The sequence below is a fragment of the Grampus griseus genome (assembly GCF_964374135.1).
Source record: "Grampus griseus genome assembly, chromosome: 11".
Taxonomy (NCBI): domain Eukaryota; kingdom Metazoa; phylum Chordata; class Mammalia; order Artiodactyla; family Delphinidae; genus Grampus; species Grampus griseus.
Window position 1 is genome coordinate 21,158,924 of NC_139005.1, and position 16,004 is coordinate 21,174,927.

The 16,004-nt window shown below is 38.7% G+C and overlaps 1 protein-coding gene across 4 annotated transcripts in view; it reads right to left on the reverse strand.

The window, feature by feature from the left end:
• ITPR2 (inositol 1,4,5-trisphosphate receptor type 2) overlaps positions 1 to 16,004 on the reverse strand; it is a gene marked incomplete at its 5' end in the record, with an annotated part of 524,405 nt that overhangs the window by 98,407 nt on the left and 409,994 nt on the right. For all 4 annotated transcript variants that reach the window (XM_082665011.1, XM_082665010.1, XM_082665012.1 and 1 more), the window contains 3 exons: positions 5,540 to 5,665; positions 8,433 to 8,625; positions 12,865 to 12,972. In XM_082665011.1, coding sequence (XP_082521137.1) covers positions 5,540 to 5,665; positions 8,433 to 8,625; positions 12,865 to 12,972 — 427 coding nt within the window. The remainder of the gene's footprint in view (positions 1 to 5,539; positions 5,666 to 8,432; positions 8,626 to 12,864; positions 12,973 to 16,004) is intronic.

Below are 16,004 nucleotides of genomic sequence, written 5' to 3' on the forward strand. Positions count from 1 at the left end.
CTAATGCCTGATCATCTAACCACATCTTGACCACTCTTTCCCAGACAGTATCTGGCTTGCTGAGGTTTCCCCTTGATTAAATATGAAATTATAACCATGAACTTACAACTGGGTATTTGATCCCTTTGTAGAGAGAACTCAAATGGTGTCTAGCCTAGTACCTTGCACAAAGTTTAGTGTTAAATATGTATTTGTGAATAGTAAATAAATTTACAAGTTACTTAAAATGGCTATTAATTTACAGTTTTGTCATTTGACAGTTGACAATAATTTGTAATCATACTCTATATGAATGATCATACTGTTTTCTAGCTGAAGATTTGATGCTAAAAGAATAAACTGAAACTCTCTGACAAACTTTAGAGAAGACAGTACAGACTGTCAAAGCCATTTTTTATCCTTAAGGGTCGAAAGGGGGGACTGTCTTCTTAATACTTGATATTAATTTTCTATAATGAGCATGTATTACTTTTGTAACAGAAAACATTTTTAGAATTCCCTCTATATATTATTAAGTGTTAGAAAGTATAAAGTTTGTCCTTCATAAAAAAATTCAAATAGAAAAATTGGAGACCTCAAGGCAATTCACCTCTTCTATCTACCTCAGCTGCCTTGTTTATACGTTTACTTAGAGAGCTTGCCGCTTATTACTCCCCTCTCTTCATTGCTCTGCCTCTTGCAGAGCCTCAGAATTTCCTGTTTCCCCCACCTCAGTCCAGCTAAAGTAGACCAGATAAATCTATGGGTTCTTTACTATTGTGCCTCACTCCTTTCTTCATCCCTTAACTAGACTGTAAGTTCCTTGAGGACAAGGACAACCTTCCCAACCTTTGTATCTCTAGGGCCTAACACAGTGCCTGGCACCCAGCCACACTCCATCAATGGTTGCTATTAAGATGAATGCATTAAAACCACCCTGAAGAACTTATTTCCTTTAACACAAAGCACTTGAGGGAAAAAAGAATGACACCCAAAATTCGAACACAATATTCTTAAAAAATCACATGCTATCTGGATATAAGAAATTCCCATGGCAGCACTTTTCTCTGCTAACGGTCTGCCTTTGCCAAACTGGGCAGGGATGGTTGGCATGGCAACGCTCAACTTCTGAGTGGACATCTCGGAGATTCCCTAGCATCAACAGCTGTGGCTTCAGCCACAACAAGCATAGCATCATTCCTCAACTTTGGCACAAGTTTCTTTTTTAGAGAAGCACATGTTAAACCTATAAACCAATCAACCAAACATGGAAACCCAGACCAAAACCTACAGCCACATAATAAGCCCTGGATTCCTGAAGAAATTCAGAGCTCTACAAAGCCTGGCAATGAAAGGAGATTATCCGCAGTAGGGGTTGGGAGGGTGGGTGCCTTCCAAGCTGATCCTCTGAGAATCACCTTCCCCACTAAGTATCTCCCTTTAATTATTGTACACTACTACCCTGGTTGCAGGGTGACACCATTCTCTCAGGTAATATTACAACCCAAGTGTGAACCAGAGATCTGGGCACAACTGATTGCCAGTAGCTCATGTGTGGTTAGGCTGGAAAATACCCTTGGAGGAAGCATACTCAGCCCATTCCCCGTGCCGCATCAGCCACAGTGGCTCCGGAGCAGTTTGCATCAGGATCTGGGGGTGGGAAAGGTGGCCCATTTTGACCACAGGTCTTTTTTCGGCCCAAGATTCACTAGGTGATTTTTGTGATCAACTTCTATACCCAGAAACCAGGAACCTCAGAGTTGGATGGAGCCTTCATATTTACTTATTTTTTTCTTTTTTAACTTTTTATTTCAAAACTTTCTGACAATGTTACAGTTGCAAATACAATACAAAATTCCCATATACCCTTTACCTAGATTCCCCCAATACCTTACATAATCACATTACCATGATCAATATCTGGAAATGAATATGATATACCACTTTAATCTATACACCTTGTTCAAAGATCATGGATTGCCCCAATAAGGTCTTTTTTCTGAACCAGGATCACACGTTCTTTTTAGCTGTCATGTCTCTTTAGTCTCTTAATTCCTCAATATCTCTTTGACTTTCATAAGCTTCAAGAGTATGGGCCAATTATTTTGTAGAATGTTCCTCATTCTGGATTTGCCTGAAATTTCCTCAGTTTAAGCATTTTTGGCAAATGATGCCATGTCCTTGTCAGCACATCATGTCAAGAGACACTCGATGTTGCTGTGTCTCATTACTGGTGACATTAACATTGATCACATAATTAAAGTGATTTCCCCACTTTAAAGTCACTCTTGTTTCTTTTATAATAAGCATATTATGGAGAAATATACTTTGACTATGTCAGTGTCCTGTTTCTCATTATACGTTTTCATCTAACACTCACCTATTAATTTTAGCATCCACTGATGATTCTTACTACCATATGACGTTCGCCAAATGGTGACATTCTGTTTCCATTATTCCTTCTACACTGATTAATTGGAATACTTTCTCTTCTATCAATATGGACTGCTGGATTCTTATTTTATTCTATGGGTTATTACATATTACTGTCAATATTTTTTCTCAAAATTTCCACTGATGTGGCCACTGGGAGACCTTTCAAGTTGAATCCTGTGTTCTCCGACATGTTCCCATCATTTTTTTTAGCACTTTTTGGAAGGAATCTGTTTTTGTTTGGTTGGTTTTTTTTTCTTTTTTTTTTTTGCGGTACACGGGCCTCTCACTGTTGTGGCCTCTCCCGTTGCGGAGCACAGGCTCCAGACGCGCAGGCTCAGCGGCCATGGCTCACGGGCCCAGCCGCTCCGCGGCATGTGGAATCTTCCCGGACTGGGGCACGAACCCGTGTCCCCTGCATTGGCAGGCGGACTCTCAACCACTGCGCCACCAGGGAAGCCCTGGAAGGAATCTTATGATCAACTAATTCATCTCTAAATTGCCTCAAAGTGCTCCAGCCATGGAGTCATCTGGCCTGTGCTTGACAAAATCCAGGGTTAGAGACTTGCACGTCCAGCACAGAATTTACCTTCTCCAGCCAGTTCTGATGGCCAAGTGCGCCAGTCAGTCTTAATTTTGCTTCCTCAGCCTTACTAGCTATGCATAGCGTGTAACTGAAGGTTGGAGGCTCAGCTAATCCTGACCAAAATTGTAACCTTATTCATGGAGCTATAATTAAATAACCCCTCTAGAACTGTAATCAGATTACGCAAAAAATCTGCGGATTCCACATTGCCAAAATGGCAGCTCATGCCTCCCCTTCCCTCTTAGGGCCACACCCACACCCAGATACCTAAGAGTGAGCGTCCATCTTGGTTACTACTGTTAACGTCTATTCAGTCCCTTTCGAAGAGTGAAGTCTGCATCTGCACCTGATGATGACACAGCATGTTTTCCTGCCTTGTTTGTGTTAGTCCTATTTCTTTCTGAGGCTGCAGCCTCATTCCAAATTCTACTATGCATGTGGTTTCGAGTTCTTGTTCAAGGACCAGTTGTATTAGCAACACCCTGGGAACTTGTTAAAAAAATACACAGTTCCAGACTCTACTCCCGAATTATTGGGCAAATCTTCCTAAGCCTCTAAGTCTTTATCCATGAGGATGAAGTACTTACTTTATGGATTGTCAGGAAGATTAAATGAAGTTATGTATGTGACGTGCTTAGCATTTTGCCTGAGCCTATCTAAACGGTAAACAATAACAGCTGCTGTTATCCTCATCAGTTTTACTATCATCATTGTTATTAGTCAGGCAAATATGAAAAAATGTAGCAGGTGTTCTCCTTTCTCCTGCTGAGTAAAGAGTAGATGTCCAGAGTGGTGGCAGTGCCCATCTCCATGATATTTCATGTACAATTTGGGTAGCAGAGGCTGTATACTTTGGTTCTGGTGGTCTTGTAAGGGATATCATGGAATGGAACTCAGGGAAGATGATGTCCTGTATAAAGGGGTACCTGCTACCTACACACTCCCAACCTAATCATCCACGGAGAAAGGTCCTAGATTGTAAACAAAAGCGTTAACCTTCTACTCTGAGATCTGCCATTCTTCAGCTTCTCTGGGCTTCCATCTCTGTATGTGTCAAATGATGATTTGATATTAGATGATTCCAGAACTGCTTCCATATCTAAGACGTTATGCTTCTGTTAACTGGGACACTACGATCTACTCTCAGCATTCCTTGTGCAGATGATACTAATTTATCATTTCCGGCTGGACTTCTCCCCGTAACAAGAGTTACATTCTTCTACGCCAAGAGGGCTATCATCACTAAATGAGACTAAACACAATGAAGAGAAAGCTGTTTCCACTTCCTGCTGTATTTGCAACTTCCCTACATAGGGCGGCCAAATATTTGCTATGTTTTCATTGCTATTTAACTCACACATCCACTCCACTGCCAAATATTCTTCTTTTATTAGCACTGGCGTACCTTCTAAAAGAATCAAACTTTTTATGACCACTCAGATTATGCCCAAAGGCTAGAACTTTGATATCTGCTGTCTGTAAGGACCTTTGAAATAATAAATTACCAGCACACTCCCATTTCCCTTCCTGCTCACCTCCAGTTCATCTGAAATAGGCTTAAACACCTGTTGCTCGTGTCATACCATCCTTTTCACTGAGCTTCCCTTTGTAGTACTATTATTTATCTTGTAACAACAAACAACATCGACAGCTAAGCTTTACGGCACGCTCACCAGCCGCTATTCTAACCGCTGTACCTATAGCATCTCATTATATTCTCACATAATCCTATGAACAGATGAGATACAAAAGCACCTTGTGGTGATTGTTTGCTGGCCTCTCCCATCTTGTCCTTCAAGCCATTCTTTCAACACCCATTCCAAAGTTATTGACCGGACTGTATCCCAAGCCTGTGACATACTTTCCCATATGCACTTTTGCCAGATTTAAACAAAACTTAATTCCCACAGTCCCACCCTTTAGCATACCTCTCCTATTATTTCCCATTTCACTTAACATGGGATAATTTCTCCTGTCCTTGCTTTTGCAAAACCTCATGTATTGTTCGTTTAATAATATTAACTTCATAGTCAGTATCTTTTATGTTCTATTATCGTATTTGGTCTTACCCTGTACATTTAAAAACTTCTTTTCAGACTACTTGCCTGCTCCTTGTAGAAACCTCAGACAACACGGAAAGCAAAGAGAAGAGAGTAAAATAGAGATTCTACTTATTTATCTCAGTCAACATTTTGGCATACATCCCTCTCATTTTTCCCATATATTTATGTAATTGAAACAATACAGTATAAAAGTGCTTTCAGTCACAAAAATTATGTACAAATAATTTTTTCATTGCTTTATTTGTCAATATATAATATAGCTCTACTAGCTCTTCTGTATATGAGCTTTCTAAAAAAACATTTATATCGACCATTGTTTTTTGCCTACTCTCCTTACCATCATTCTCTATTTCCAATGAATCTGTTCAACAAGATTGTAATTGTTGTAATTGGGAAGGTCTAGATAGTTAGGGCATGCATCAAGAGTATTGTTTCAGACTCAAAAATACTTATCATTTAAAGATAGACAAGCACTTGCCTTCATCTCCATCATCCCCAAATGGGTAGAAGAGAGCCACAGCTAAGTTGATGAACACAGCCAGGTTGAAGGAGATGCTCCCCCAGAGAGAAATGTGCCTTGAGAACCAGAACAGGGCAGGATTACCTAGCAGGAAAGAAGTGCAGAGGAACAGGACAGAAAATGAATTTTGATTTCAACACAGGAGCCCTACTGAAATAACATTTTACTAAATGCATTTTTGTTAACTACCATAAAACTACGACTTATTTTAGAACATTTATAATCGATACCAAAAAGGAGTCTTCTATTTGATTCCTTCTTTCTCCTTTAGCCAGTTTACATCTAAGCCATTGTAGAAGGATGAGTAATTCTGCAATTGCTAAAGGTGGTCAGAAAAGATGATTCTATACGAATTCTCTTTAATTTATCCCTAGAACAGATTATGGGGGAAGAGAGTTTAGCAGCCGCCTGGGGCACCTTTTAATGGAATGGTATACATTGTTGTGTAATTTAGTAATATTGATAAATTGTTCTCACTCCCGTGTCTCAAAGTAAAATAAAACCCCCCACCCCTTGCACAGATTTATCTTTGGTGAAAACTCCAAATCACAGTCACAGCTACCTGAAACTCTGAAACTTAACAGCACGGCATAGCATTGTTTACTGGGAACTAGTGATTTATAACACTAAGTTTTAAACCTTTAGGCTTCCCGAGAACTTGTTGGGTTTGCAACAGCAGAAGTAAATGAAAGATACAACAAGAACTACCAATAAGTGGGAGAGGCTTTGCTGAATAGTTTCAGAAACGGGATTCTGTATCTGTCGTCAGAAATGAATTAGCAGATGCATCTACTGAACACAACTGACATTTACATAAACCAAAACTCAGCTGTTTTCACCTCTCCTAAAGAACTGAACAGATACGTCATGCATATAAGTTTGACACGTGACTTATTCAAGTCTTGTCCATTCTCTAACTCTTAATAGCTTAACATCAGATTTAAAATATTGGAGTCAATTGAGGGGGAAAGACATCTCAATTTTCAAATGGAAATTTTAAGCTTTTCAAATTATGTTCTGTGAATTCCAATCTCAAGTCTGTTCCTTACTTATAAACTACACTTCCCTTCAGTACTTCTTGTTTTCCTTCTCTTGGAATGGAGCATTCCAGTACTGGAGTAGGCTATGATTAGCCATGGGATTTAGTTGACTAATGTGTCATAAATTGTAAACATCTGCATCTCCATCATTCCTGAATTAGGAGTCCTCATTTTAAAAAGCAGAATATTGAGACAAAATCAGAAGATATTGATGCATACATTTGTCATAACAAATCCATCAAATGAATTAGATCCGTCTATAACCTGATCATAAGCTGCTTCCAAATTTTAAAAGTAAACTGCATGTTGGAAATTATTTTAAGATTTGTTTTTTTAAAAAATATTTATTTATTTATTTGGCCGCACCGGGTCTCAGTTGCGGCATGGCAGGTTATTTCAGTTGTGGCATGTGGGCTCCTTTAGTTGCTGCATGAGGGCTCTTAGTTGCAGCACGCAGGATCTAGTTCCCTGACCAGGGATTGAACCTGGGCCCCCTGCATTGGGAGGGCGGAGTCTTAACCACTGGACCACCAGGGAAGTCCCAAGATTTGTTTTTTGATAAATGACAAAACATTTATCTAAGAAAGCACAGATCCTACAAGCACTGGCTCATTATTCAATTTACTTTTTCTCAAGAACAAAAAGTATGCTTATCAAATTAAGTTTTCATATGTATTCTGGACACCCAAAATTTTCTCTGAATTCCATAAGGTTCTACATGGTAAAATGCTAAGGGAGAGTAATTTCTATATTTTTTCAAATATCCTGCTAAGAAGTGTGACAACGTGTGCTACAATCTTTATCCGAAGATGCTATGTCTCAAGCTCAACCAAGTTCATAAACCACAATCACTGAAGTTCCTAGGAAACTAAACTGATGAAGCACTGTTGAGTAGAGGTATTGAGAACATATGCCTGCCTATCTGGAAAACCTTCCCAGAAGTCAGAAAAGGCTTAATCAAAAGTTTTCCCCTATCAATTTTTGTTAAAAACTCATAATATTTCTCATCTGGGAAAATAAACTTTATTTTAAACTTGAAAATTTTTCAACTTTTTGGTAAACTTTTTGTTTTATTTTTTCACTTTTTATTTTATATTGGAGTATAGTTGATTAACAATGTTGTGTTAGTTTCAGGTGTTCAGCAAAGTGATTTAATTATCCATATACATGTATCTATTCTTTTCCAAATTCTTTCCCCATTTAGGTGGTTACATAATATTTCCAAATAGACTGGAGACCTGAGAAATAAGTAATGGTAACTGTATTATGGTAACTTTTAACTGTGACGTTGTAACCGTGCCCTATTTGAATGCAAGTGTCACACAATTTTTACTTTGATTTGCTGAGGTACAGATATGTTGAAAGATAGAATGACTCTCAGAAGAAAATATTAAACAATCTACTCAATCATGAGATCGGAAACACAAGAGGACAAAAGTGCTGGTGCCGACATCTCTCCACCCCGTTCACTGATTGTTAAGGCCGGTCAGGGCCTATTCATGCATTTCAAACTTGCAGCTGTTCCAATCTGCAATCCAAGCTGCAATCTTGGATGTCATAATATTTATAAAACTATAGGATCAGCACTAAAAGATGATCTAATTAGTCAGAGTTTTCTGTTTTCCTTAAGCCACAGGTGTCCTGGCTTCAGTTGCAGACTGAGCTTACAATCTTAAGCCTATAAACGATTTCAGTAACATCAGATGGCAAGAAATTAAGAACCAATTGAAACGAATGCTGTCAGTTATCCCGAAGTACCAAGGTATCTAACATTATGCTCAAAATGAACCATTTCAGTTTACTGTACTTACTCCTGATTTTCTTCTGCCACTTCATCTCATTGTAGAGATCTTCCGTTTGCTGGAAAAAGTCGTTCACTTTACTTCCTTGTTCATCCCTTTCCGTGGTATTGAACACACGGCACTTGGATTCTCGCGTGAGGTATTCACATATATTGGGGACAGGAAACACTATTTGTTCCATTGTCCTATCATGCCGAACAATCTGAAAACATTAATTTGCATTTCTTTCAGGCTTTGGATGGTCTTAAACTATTTTCTGTTTTTAGCATGACTTTATTAATGATACTTTATGACTTCAGTTATGAAAAAATGTACCAACCTGAAGTATCTGAAATAGTCCTTTACATTTTTCTCTTTAAATGAGAGAAGTTAACTGGACTAATGTATTATAAGTATTATATTTTGTTATAAATAACAAAAGAAAATCTTTATTCTTTCTGGATTAGCATTAAACTCTTGCCACGCATTTTTATGTTCATGAAGTACATCAGAGAACTAAGAGGGTCTTAACTGGCAAGTGACTGGCTATGTAATCTTAAGCACAGCGCTTGGTATATTTTTAACCTGCTGTTAGCTTGTTCTTCCTAAAAAGGGCTGTTGGGGAACAAATGACATATACAACATGATGTGCCCTGAGTTCTACAGAGAAAAATGCTTTATGTCATTAAAATGTGGCAAGACATATATTTGTAGGTATAACTTCCATTCAAGCATATACCCAGATGTGAACAGTCATTATTTTGTACTTCTCTTATTTGGTATTTGTAAGAATTTAACTTTAAACAACAACAACAACAGCGAAACCCAGGGTAAATGTTTTCATACAGCTTTCCTATGTCACAAGGGTTTGTGTAGACTAAGTCCCAAGCTTCATGTACTCTACCTAGCCCTCAAGAATGAATCACAGGGTTGGTTTAAGGCAAAAGAGTCATTCTATTTCCCTTTGACTGGTATGGTGAGGAGCAAATAGCCTAGCTCTGGGAAATGAGGCATAAGGAGAAATATCCTGGGGTTGCAAGGTGCTCCCAGGAAAGATTTTGCTTCCTGAAAAGGCAGAAAGCCACATGAGACAAATAAAATAACAACAAAAAATCAAATACACAACACAAAAGCTCTTTCTTGCTGTACCGTCTTTCTTCCTGCCTAGAACAAAAGGTGGTGATGATACTTAAAACTCTGGCAGCCATTCTGCCACCATGAAGTGACATATCACCAGCATAAAAAGGAAGACTTAGCAGAAGAGATGGAAAAGGTCTGAGTGTTTGAAGACATCACTGAGTCATTTAATCAATTATAGAACTACTGGTACCTCCAGACTTCCCATTATGCGGGATAATCAAACATTTTTATTGTTTAAAAAATTGTCAGTCTGGTATTCTTTTACTTGTAACTGAAGCTACCTTAAATGATATGTTATATACACAGACCACATACTAGAATACTATCATAAAACAAAGAAGACATTTGTAGTGGTAAATAAAATTCTTGAACATAGGCTAAAAAAATCAATTGTACAAAAGAAGAATTGGACCTCTTTGGTATGGTAAGCAACTATGTGTGGGGAAAAAAAGGTTTACTTGATCCAACAGTGTCAAACATTTAAAAAAAAACTCAGGGTACATTTAAGAAATAATGTTCTGATTACTATAAGCCAAGCTTTTCAGCCCCTTTAGGACACATCATGTTTGATCTTGGTTGTTACATTTTACAAGGGGCATTGACAGACTGGAGGGATTACTGAAAGAGATGGGAATGCGTTAACTGTAAAAAGCCAAAAATGTATACTTTTTAAAATATACTTATTCAACAAATGCTTATTCAGTCCTTAGGCGAGGAGTCCTGGGAAATTCAAAGTGAAAAAACAACATGAATCCCTATCTATAAAAGCTTGTATTGCTTACTAATCACAATGGTTCTTCAAATGTTAGAGGTAAGCCTGTCGTGTTGACAGGGTAGCAAATATTCGGAACAGTAGGCAAACATAAAAGTGGGTTAGACTGCATGTTTTATCAAAAAATAACTTTCTAATTATTGGAGTTATTCCAAATTGGATGTTTCCTCCTGAAGTGGTAAGATCACTATCACAGGAAGAATTTAAAGCAGAAACAGGATCCTTATAAAGCAATTCCTCCTTGGATAGGTGAACAGACTAGGTAACCCACAAGGTCCTTCCTATTTCCCAGGGTCTTTGAGTCTATAACATATAGACAAACTATTATTTTCAACAATACTCATTATTATGGTTAGGCTCCAAGAACAGTGTTCAGTTTTGGAAATAAAAGGATGATCAAGACTAGCTTCTGCCTCAAATAGGGAACAAGTTACCCAGAAGAAGCTAACAGTATTCCAACATGACACGTTAACAGAATGATCAAACTGCTGTGGGAGCATAGTGGGATGAAATTAATGAATGCCTGAAGGAAGGAGGGCATGAGGATTGGTCAAAGGGAAGAATTTAGATCATCAACTCAGACTACTCCTTTGAACCCTTAACTTCTATATCCAACTTAATGCATTCCTCAAAGTCACCTCAAATTCAATTTATCCAAGAATCAACAAATGATCTTCCTGTACATTTTAACTGCCAAAGCTAGGATCTCCATGCATAACCCCAATTTCTGTCCATTTGTTCAAACCAGAAGCCCCAGGGGCATCCTTTTCCCCAGTATTTCCCTCACCTTACATGTGCAGTCCAACATCAAGCATCAAGCCGTTTACATGTGTATATGTGTGTGTGTGTGTGTGTTATAATATATGTGTGTCTATTCTCTCCAATCAAGTCATCTTCAGTACAACCATTTCTCCCTTTTCTATCTTCCTATTTCCTCTACCTGCATTCTTTGCCTCATTCCCTTTTCCAATCCCTTTTCCAAACAGCAACTTCAGTAATCTTTTGAAGAGAGTCATTCCCCTTCCTATGTTCTTTCACCTTCCCTTCATTTAATTCTACCTGAAATCCCACGCCCAAATTTTAGTAGAGAGAAACCTCTACTTATTCTTTTAATATATACTTTATGACAACCTTCTCTGTGAAATCCATCCTGAAATTCCCCAGGCACAGTTAATTACTATTTTCTCCAAATTTCGTTGGCCTTTATTATACATTTACTACACAGAATGACCTTCTCTATGTGTATGTAATTGGTAAAGAGTAAAGGCTCAGTAAACATTTACCAAATATATGTATTTACAGCTAAATCTCTCCTCACTGCTGGGAACCAATAGAAGTCCAACTTCAATAACAACCTCTGTCTCTCACACACAAGTATTAAGCCAACCTCTACCTCTGGTCCACCTGCTATTCTACCTGCCCATTCTGTCTATCATTCCTGATAGCCTCTGCTAATCCCTGGCTTTGTACTTTGGCCTCTGGGACCTTCTGCAGAACCTTGGTGGTTTGATGATTTATTCGTATCAATTCCTCCGGCTTGCTGACTTCGCCAGCTTCCCAGTTCCTAAGCCCCTGATGCAGGGAGCAATGTTTTTGCTGCTGGTCCAGCTCACGCACTGCACTAAGTCAAGTCTACCACCAAAGCTATTGATGCTTATACACATGAGCGAGGGATTCATTTCGAGACACAAAGTAATGATTCTCATTATTGCAGAGGTTTGGCTACAGTAAACAAGAAGGTACAGTGACTATGTACCCTGCGAGTTAATAGCAGTGATGCCATCATGCACTCTGCTGAAAACTAAAACTACCTGCCAAAGTGAATGCATGTGTGAATGTAAATTACGAGTGACAGGCGTCAACTACTCTGCTCACTTCTGCCTGATTAGCTCTGCCAACCAGTGTCAAAATGATACCACAGCTAGTAAATGACAGCCAGATGGGTCTCACAACACAAAATGATTAAGGCCATGTTGACCCGCACCTCCTGAACTGCCACCAGCCCTTCAATAAGGTCTCATTTACGGGGGTGGGACTGAATCGCTGCAAAGTGAAATGGACATTGTTAAACCATTTCAAGCTCATGCTATCAATATGAAAACTCTACTAGTGCCTTCCGTTTTTCCCACCCTTCTGAATACTTTCTTACACAGAGATCTCTACTTTAATAAGCTTTCCATAGTTTTTAAACAGAAACCATTTCTTGAATGATAATATCCACTGTAATAATCCCGTCTCTAAAATATCACTGCTCTGCAATGATTTCTTCCAGGACCAAAACAAAACAAACAAAAAAACAACCTTATTAATTATAAAAGACAATTTACATATATTTCTGGTCAAAAAATAAAGACAACTTTGAAAGAGGTGCACATGAATTTCTCACAAGTGACTGCTCACATCTCTTCTTTTGGTATATATACTTTTACAGTTTACATCACTCAACTCGACTTCGTTGTTCTAGGAAACAATCATGAAAATGGTCTGAAAGAGAAAGTAAACATATCTTTTCACAGTTGGTCCCATTCAAGAAACAATATAGATGGTTACCTCGATCTGTGCAGTGTGGTTGGCATAATACTTTAAGGCTTCATCTCCGTCATCTGGATCGGATCCTGGTTTGAGCATCTGCTGCAGGAGTTTGTTGTGGCGTGCCAACTAGAGGGGAAAAGAGGGAAGCAATGCGTTAGGACTGTTTTCTTCCCCTGTCCTGGGGACAAACTTTGAAAATACTTTGTCCACTTTATACAAAGCTTCACAGTTCTGGGGCTAATGGCAATTAATTCCATTTCAGGAAAGCATGTCTACTTGAAAGGCATAAATAACAACGTCACTATAGCAATCTTACATTTTTATTTGGCGATATAGGTTCTTAGCATGAGAAGACTGTGTCTTGCCCAGAGTAGGTATTCACTTACTAATTGTTGACTAAATACACATCTTCAATAATGTATAATTGTGCCAGGAAGAAGAAAAGCCCACAGTGATATATAACGGATACTCATAATAAATAACTTGATGAACACTGTGATAGTTCAGTGGTAGTGGTACCAATATAAATGGAAGCTTCTTATAGACACATAAATAGGTATCTATGTTTCCTACAGCATCTAATCAAAGCTCTACAATTAGCACTTTGTACTAAAATCCTATGCTTCTACATGTTCATATGTCAGTATTGGTGCTTTATGAGTACAGATCTCAGTTTTATTGTAATTGAAACCGAACATTTAAAACACAAAAATTTCACCATAAATTATCTTAACCTGCTGTTGATAGAAGTAATCTTTCTCACTTGAATGTCTATGGCATTTGTTGGTCAGTTCTCTCACTTTGTAGATAACGAATACCTATTGCCTTCAGATATCTCTTTTATGGTTTTCTTGAACAATCTCTAAAACCCCATAACGTCTTTAACCTTTCAGATTTTCTATTAAGCCTCAAGTTCCCTGAGGGCTTCTAGTAACAAAGAATCTGCCATATAATTCTTTTATTGCTAGTACCATTCCTATCTCCTACTCTGTGCCAGGTACTATCCTAAACATTTAAGTACGTGAACACATTTCATCCTAGTAAGAAATCCTGGGGTAAGCACTCTTATCCTCATTTTACAGATAGAAAAACTGAGGCACAGAGCACTTAAGGAAATTGCCTGTGAGAATGCAGCTTTCCAGCTAATAACAGAACCAGTACTGAACCCAAGCTGTATGGTTGCAGAGTCAATACTCTTATCAACGTTAAAGAGCAATAAATAAGTCTTTGTATTTACTCGTGAAATGTTACTGTTAATTGTAAGTATACAGAATGGAGATAAATTTTAAACAATAATCCAGAACCTATAAAACTAAAAGTAAATAAACAGCATCCTTGTTAGTGATGATTTGATAAGTTATTCATTCCATTGATGTTGCTCAGTTTTGAAACTATTATTTTAGAATAGGCTTTCAGGGATATTTATAAATCACTCAAGAAAGCCATTTCCTGTTTTATATTTACATTTTATTTTTGACTGAAATGTGAATTATACAGATTTTATTACAAACCACAGTCATAAAACTTGTTGTGACTTGTAGGTGTTTCTAAAAATCTAAATGAGTTTCAAAGGATAAAACTATGGTAATCATTTAGGCACATTAGCATATGCTTTAAGAAACGGCCAGTTCTTGAAAGCACGGACTGGCATGATTTGTGTACGGATTGGATCTGGGGCATGAGAGAAAGAGAGGAGTTCAGGGTGGCTCCCAAATTATTGAGCAACTGAAAGTTTAGAAATGCCACTTACTAAGGGAAAATGCAGGAGGAGCATATTCAGGGGGTGAGTATCTGGACTTTGGTTTTAGACACATGAAGCTTTAGACGTCATCTAAAGGGAGATGGCGAGCAGGTTGTTGATGTTTGTCAGGAATTCTGGGCAGAGGCTGGGGCTGGAGCTAAATGTCAGGGGTCATCGGTATACGATTGATATTTGAAACCATGAACCTTAGTGAGATCACCTAAAGTAAGCTTAGACAGAGAAAGGAGATCTAAGGAACTCTGACAGAGGCTAGAAAGATGAGCGGTATTAGCAAAGCAGACTGAGAAAGTTGGGCCAGTGAAGTAGGAGCAAAACCAGTGAAATCAGGTATCCTGGCAGTCAAATGAAGGAAGAACTTTAAAAAATGGAGGCAGCAATCGTCTGCATCAAATCAGATGAGGACTGAGAAGTGGTCACTTGTTTACCAACTTGGAGGTCATGGTAACCTTGACAAAAGCAGGTCAGGCAATGGTGGGCACCAACGCCTAGCTGTAGTGAGTTTAAATAAGAATGAAAGGAGCAGAAGTACAAATGATGAGTGTAGGCAGATCTTGAAGAGCGTTGCTCTAAGGGGGGAGGCAAGATATAGGGTGGTAGCTAGAGAAAGGGACAGGGTAAAAGGGAGGATTTTTTTTAAGATGGCAACTATAGCGTCATGTTTGTTTGAGAGAGATGGAACATTTGCTAAAGCAATGTCTTGACTAGGTGAGAATGCAATGATTTTGTATAGAAATGGAAGAACTTGCCTCAGATAGAAACAAGTCCAGCCACAGTGACAGCAGAGAATACGGGTGGGCAGTTGTGGTGGATACACAGAGTAGTTCTTTTCTGGTTACTTTTATTTTCTCAGTGGAGTAAAAAGCTGACAAGGAGGAGAGAGGTTTGGGAATTTGAGGAAGAGAAGGTATGGAACAGTCGGCTAGGGAAAGTGAATGGACTTGGAAAATGGGATTGTCGGGAAACCCCAAGGGTCCCCCTTCTGCTATGGTCAAAGTGAGGGCAATAAGCATCTCTGTGTTTTTCTCCCTTGATGTTTATTTGTCAGGGTCCAGACATGGAGTAAGCAGAGTTGTAATTAATGAGATTGTGGTTTTGCTGGGTGAGGTCAACAACGTACAAGAAACAGAGAGAGGTGGAATTTAAGAGTCTATGCAAGGAATGTATATGGGACCATGGAATCCAAGCTGAATAAGGAAGGAAAGGAAGTCAGGAGGGACAATGAAAAGGTGACAGGATCAACGAATTGTAGCTTCTAACGTGGTTTTAAAATGTGTTGGGAGTTAGGTGGGAGAAGGAAGTCCTAGTTAGGGAGGGCTAGTCAGAGTGAGATGCTCGGAATGGAGCTTACTGACAGGGTGCAGGGAGCAGTGATCAGCAAGGACCAGGTTTCAGAAGT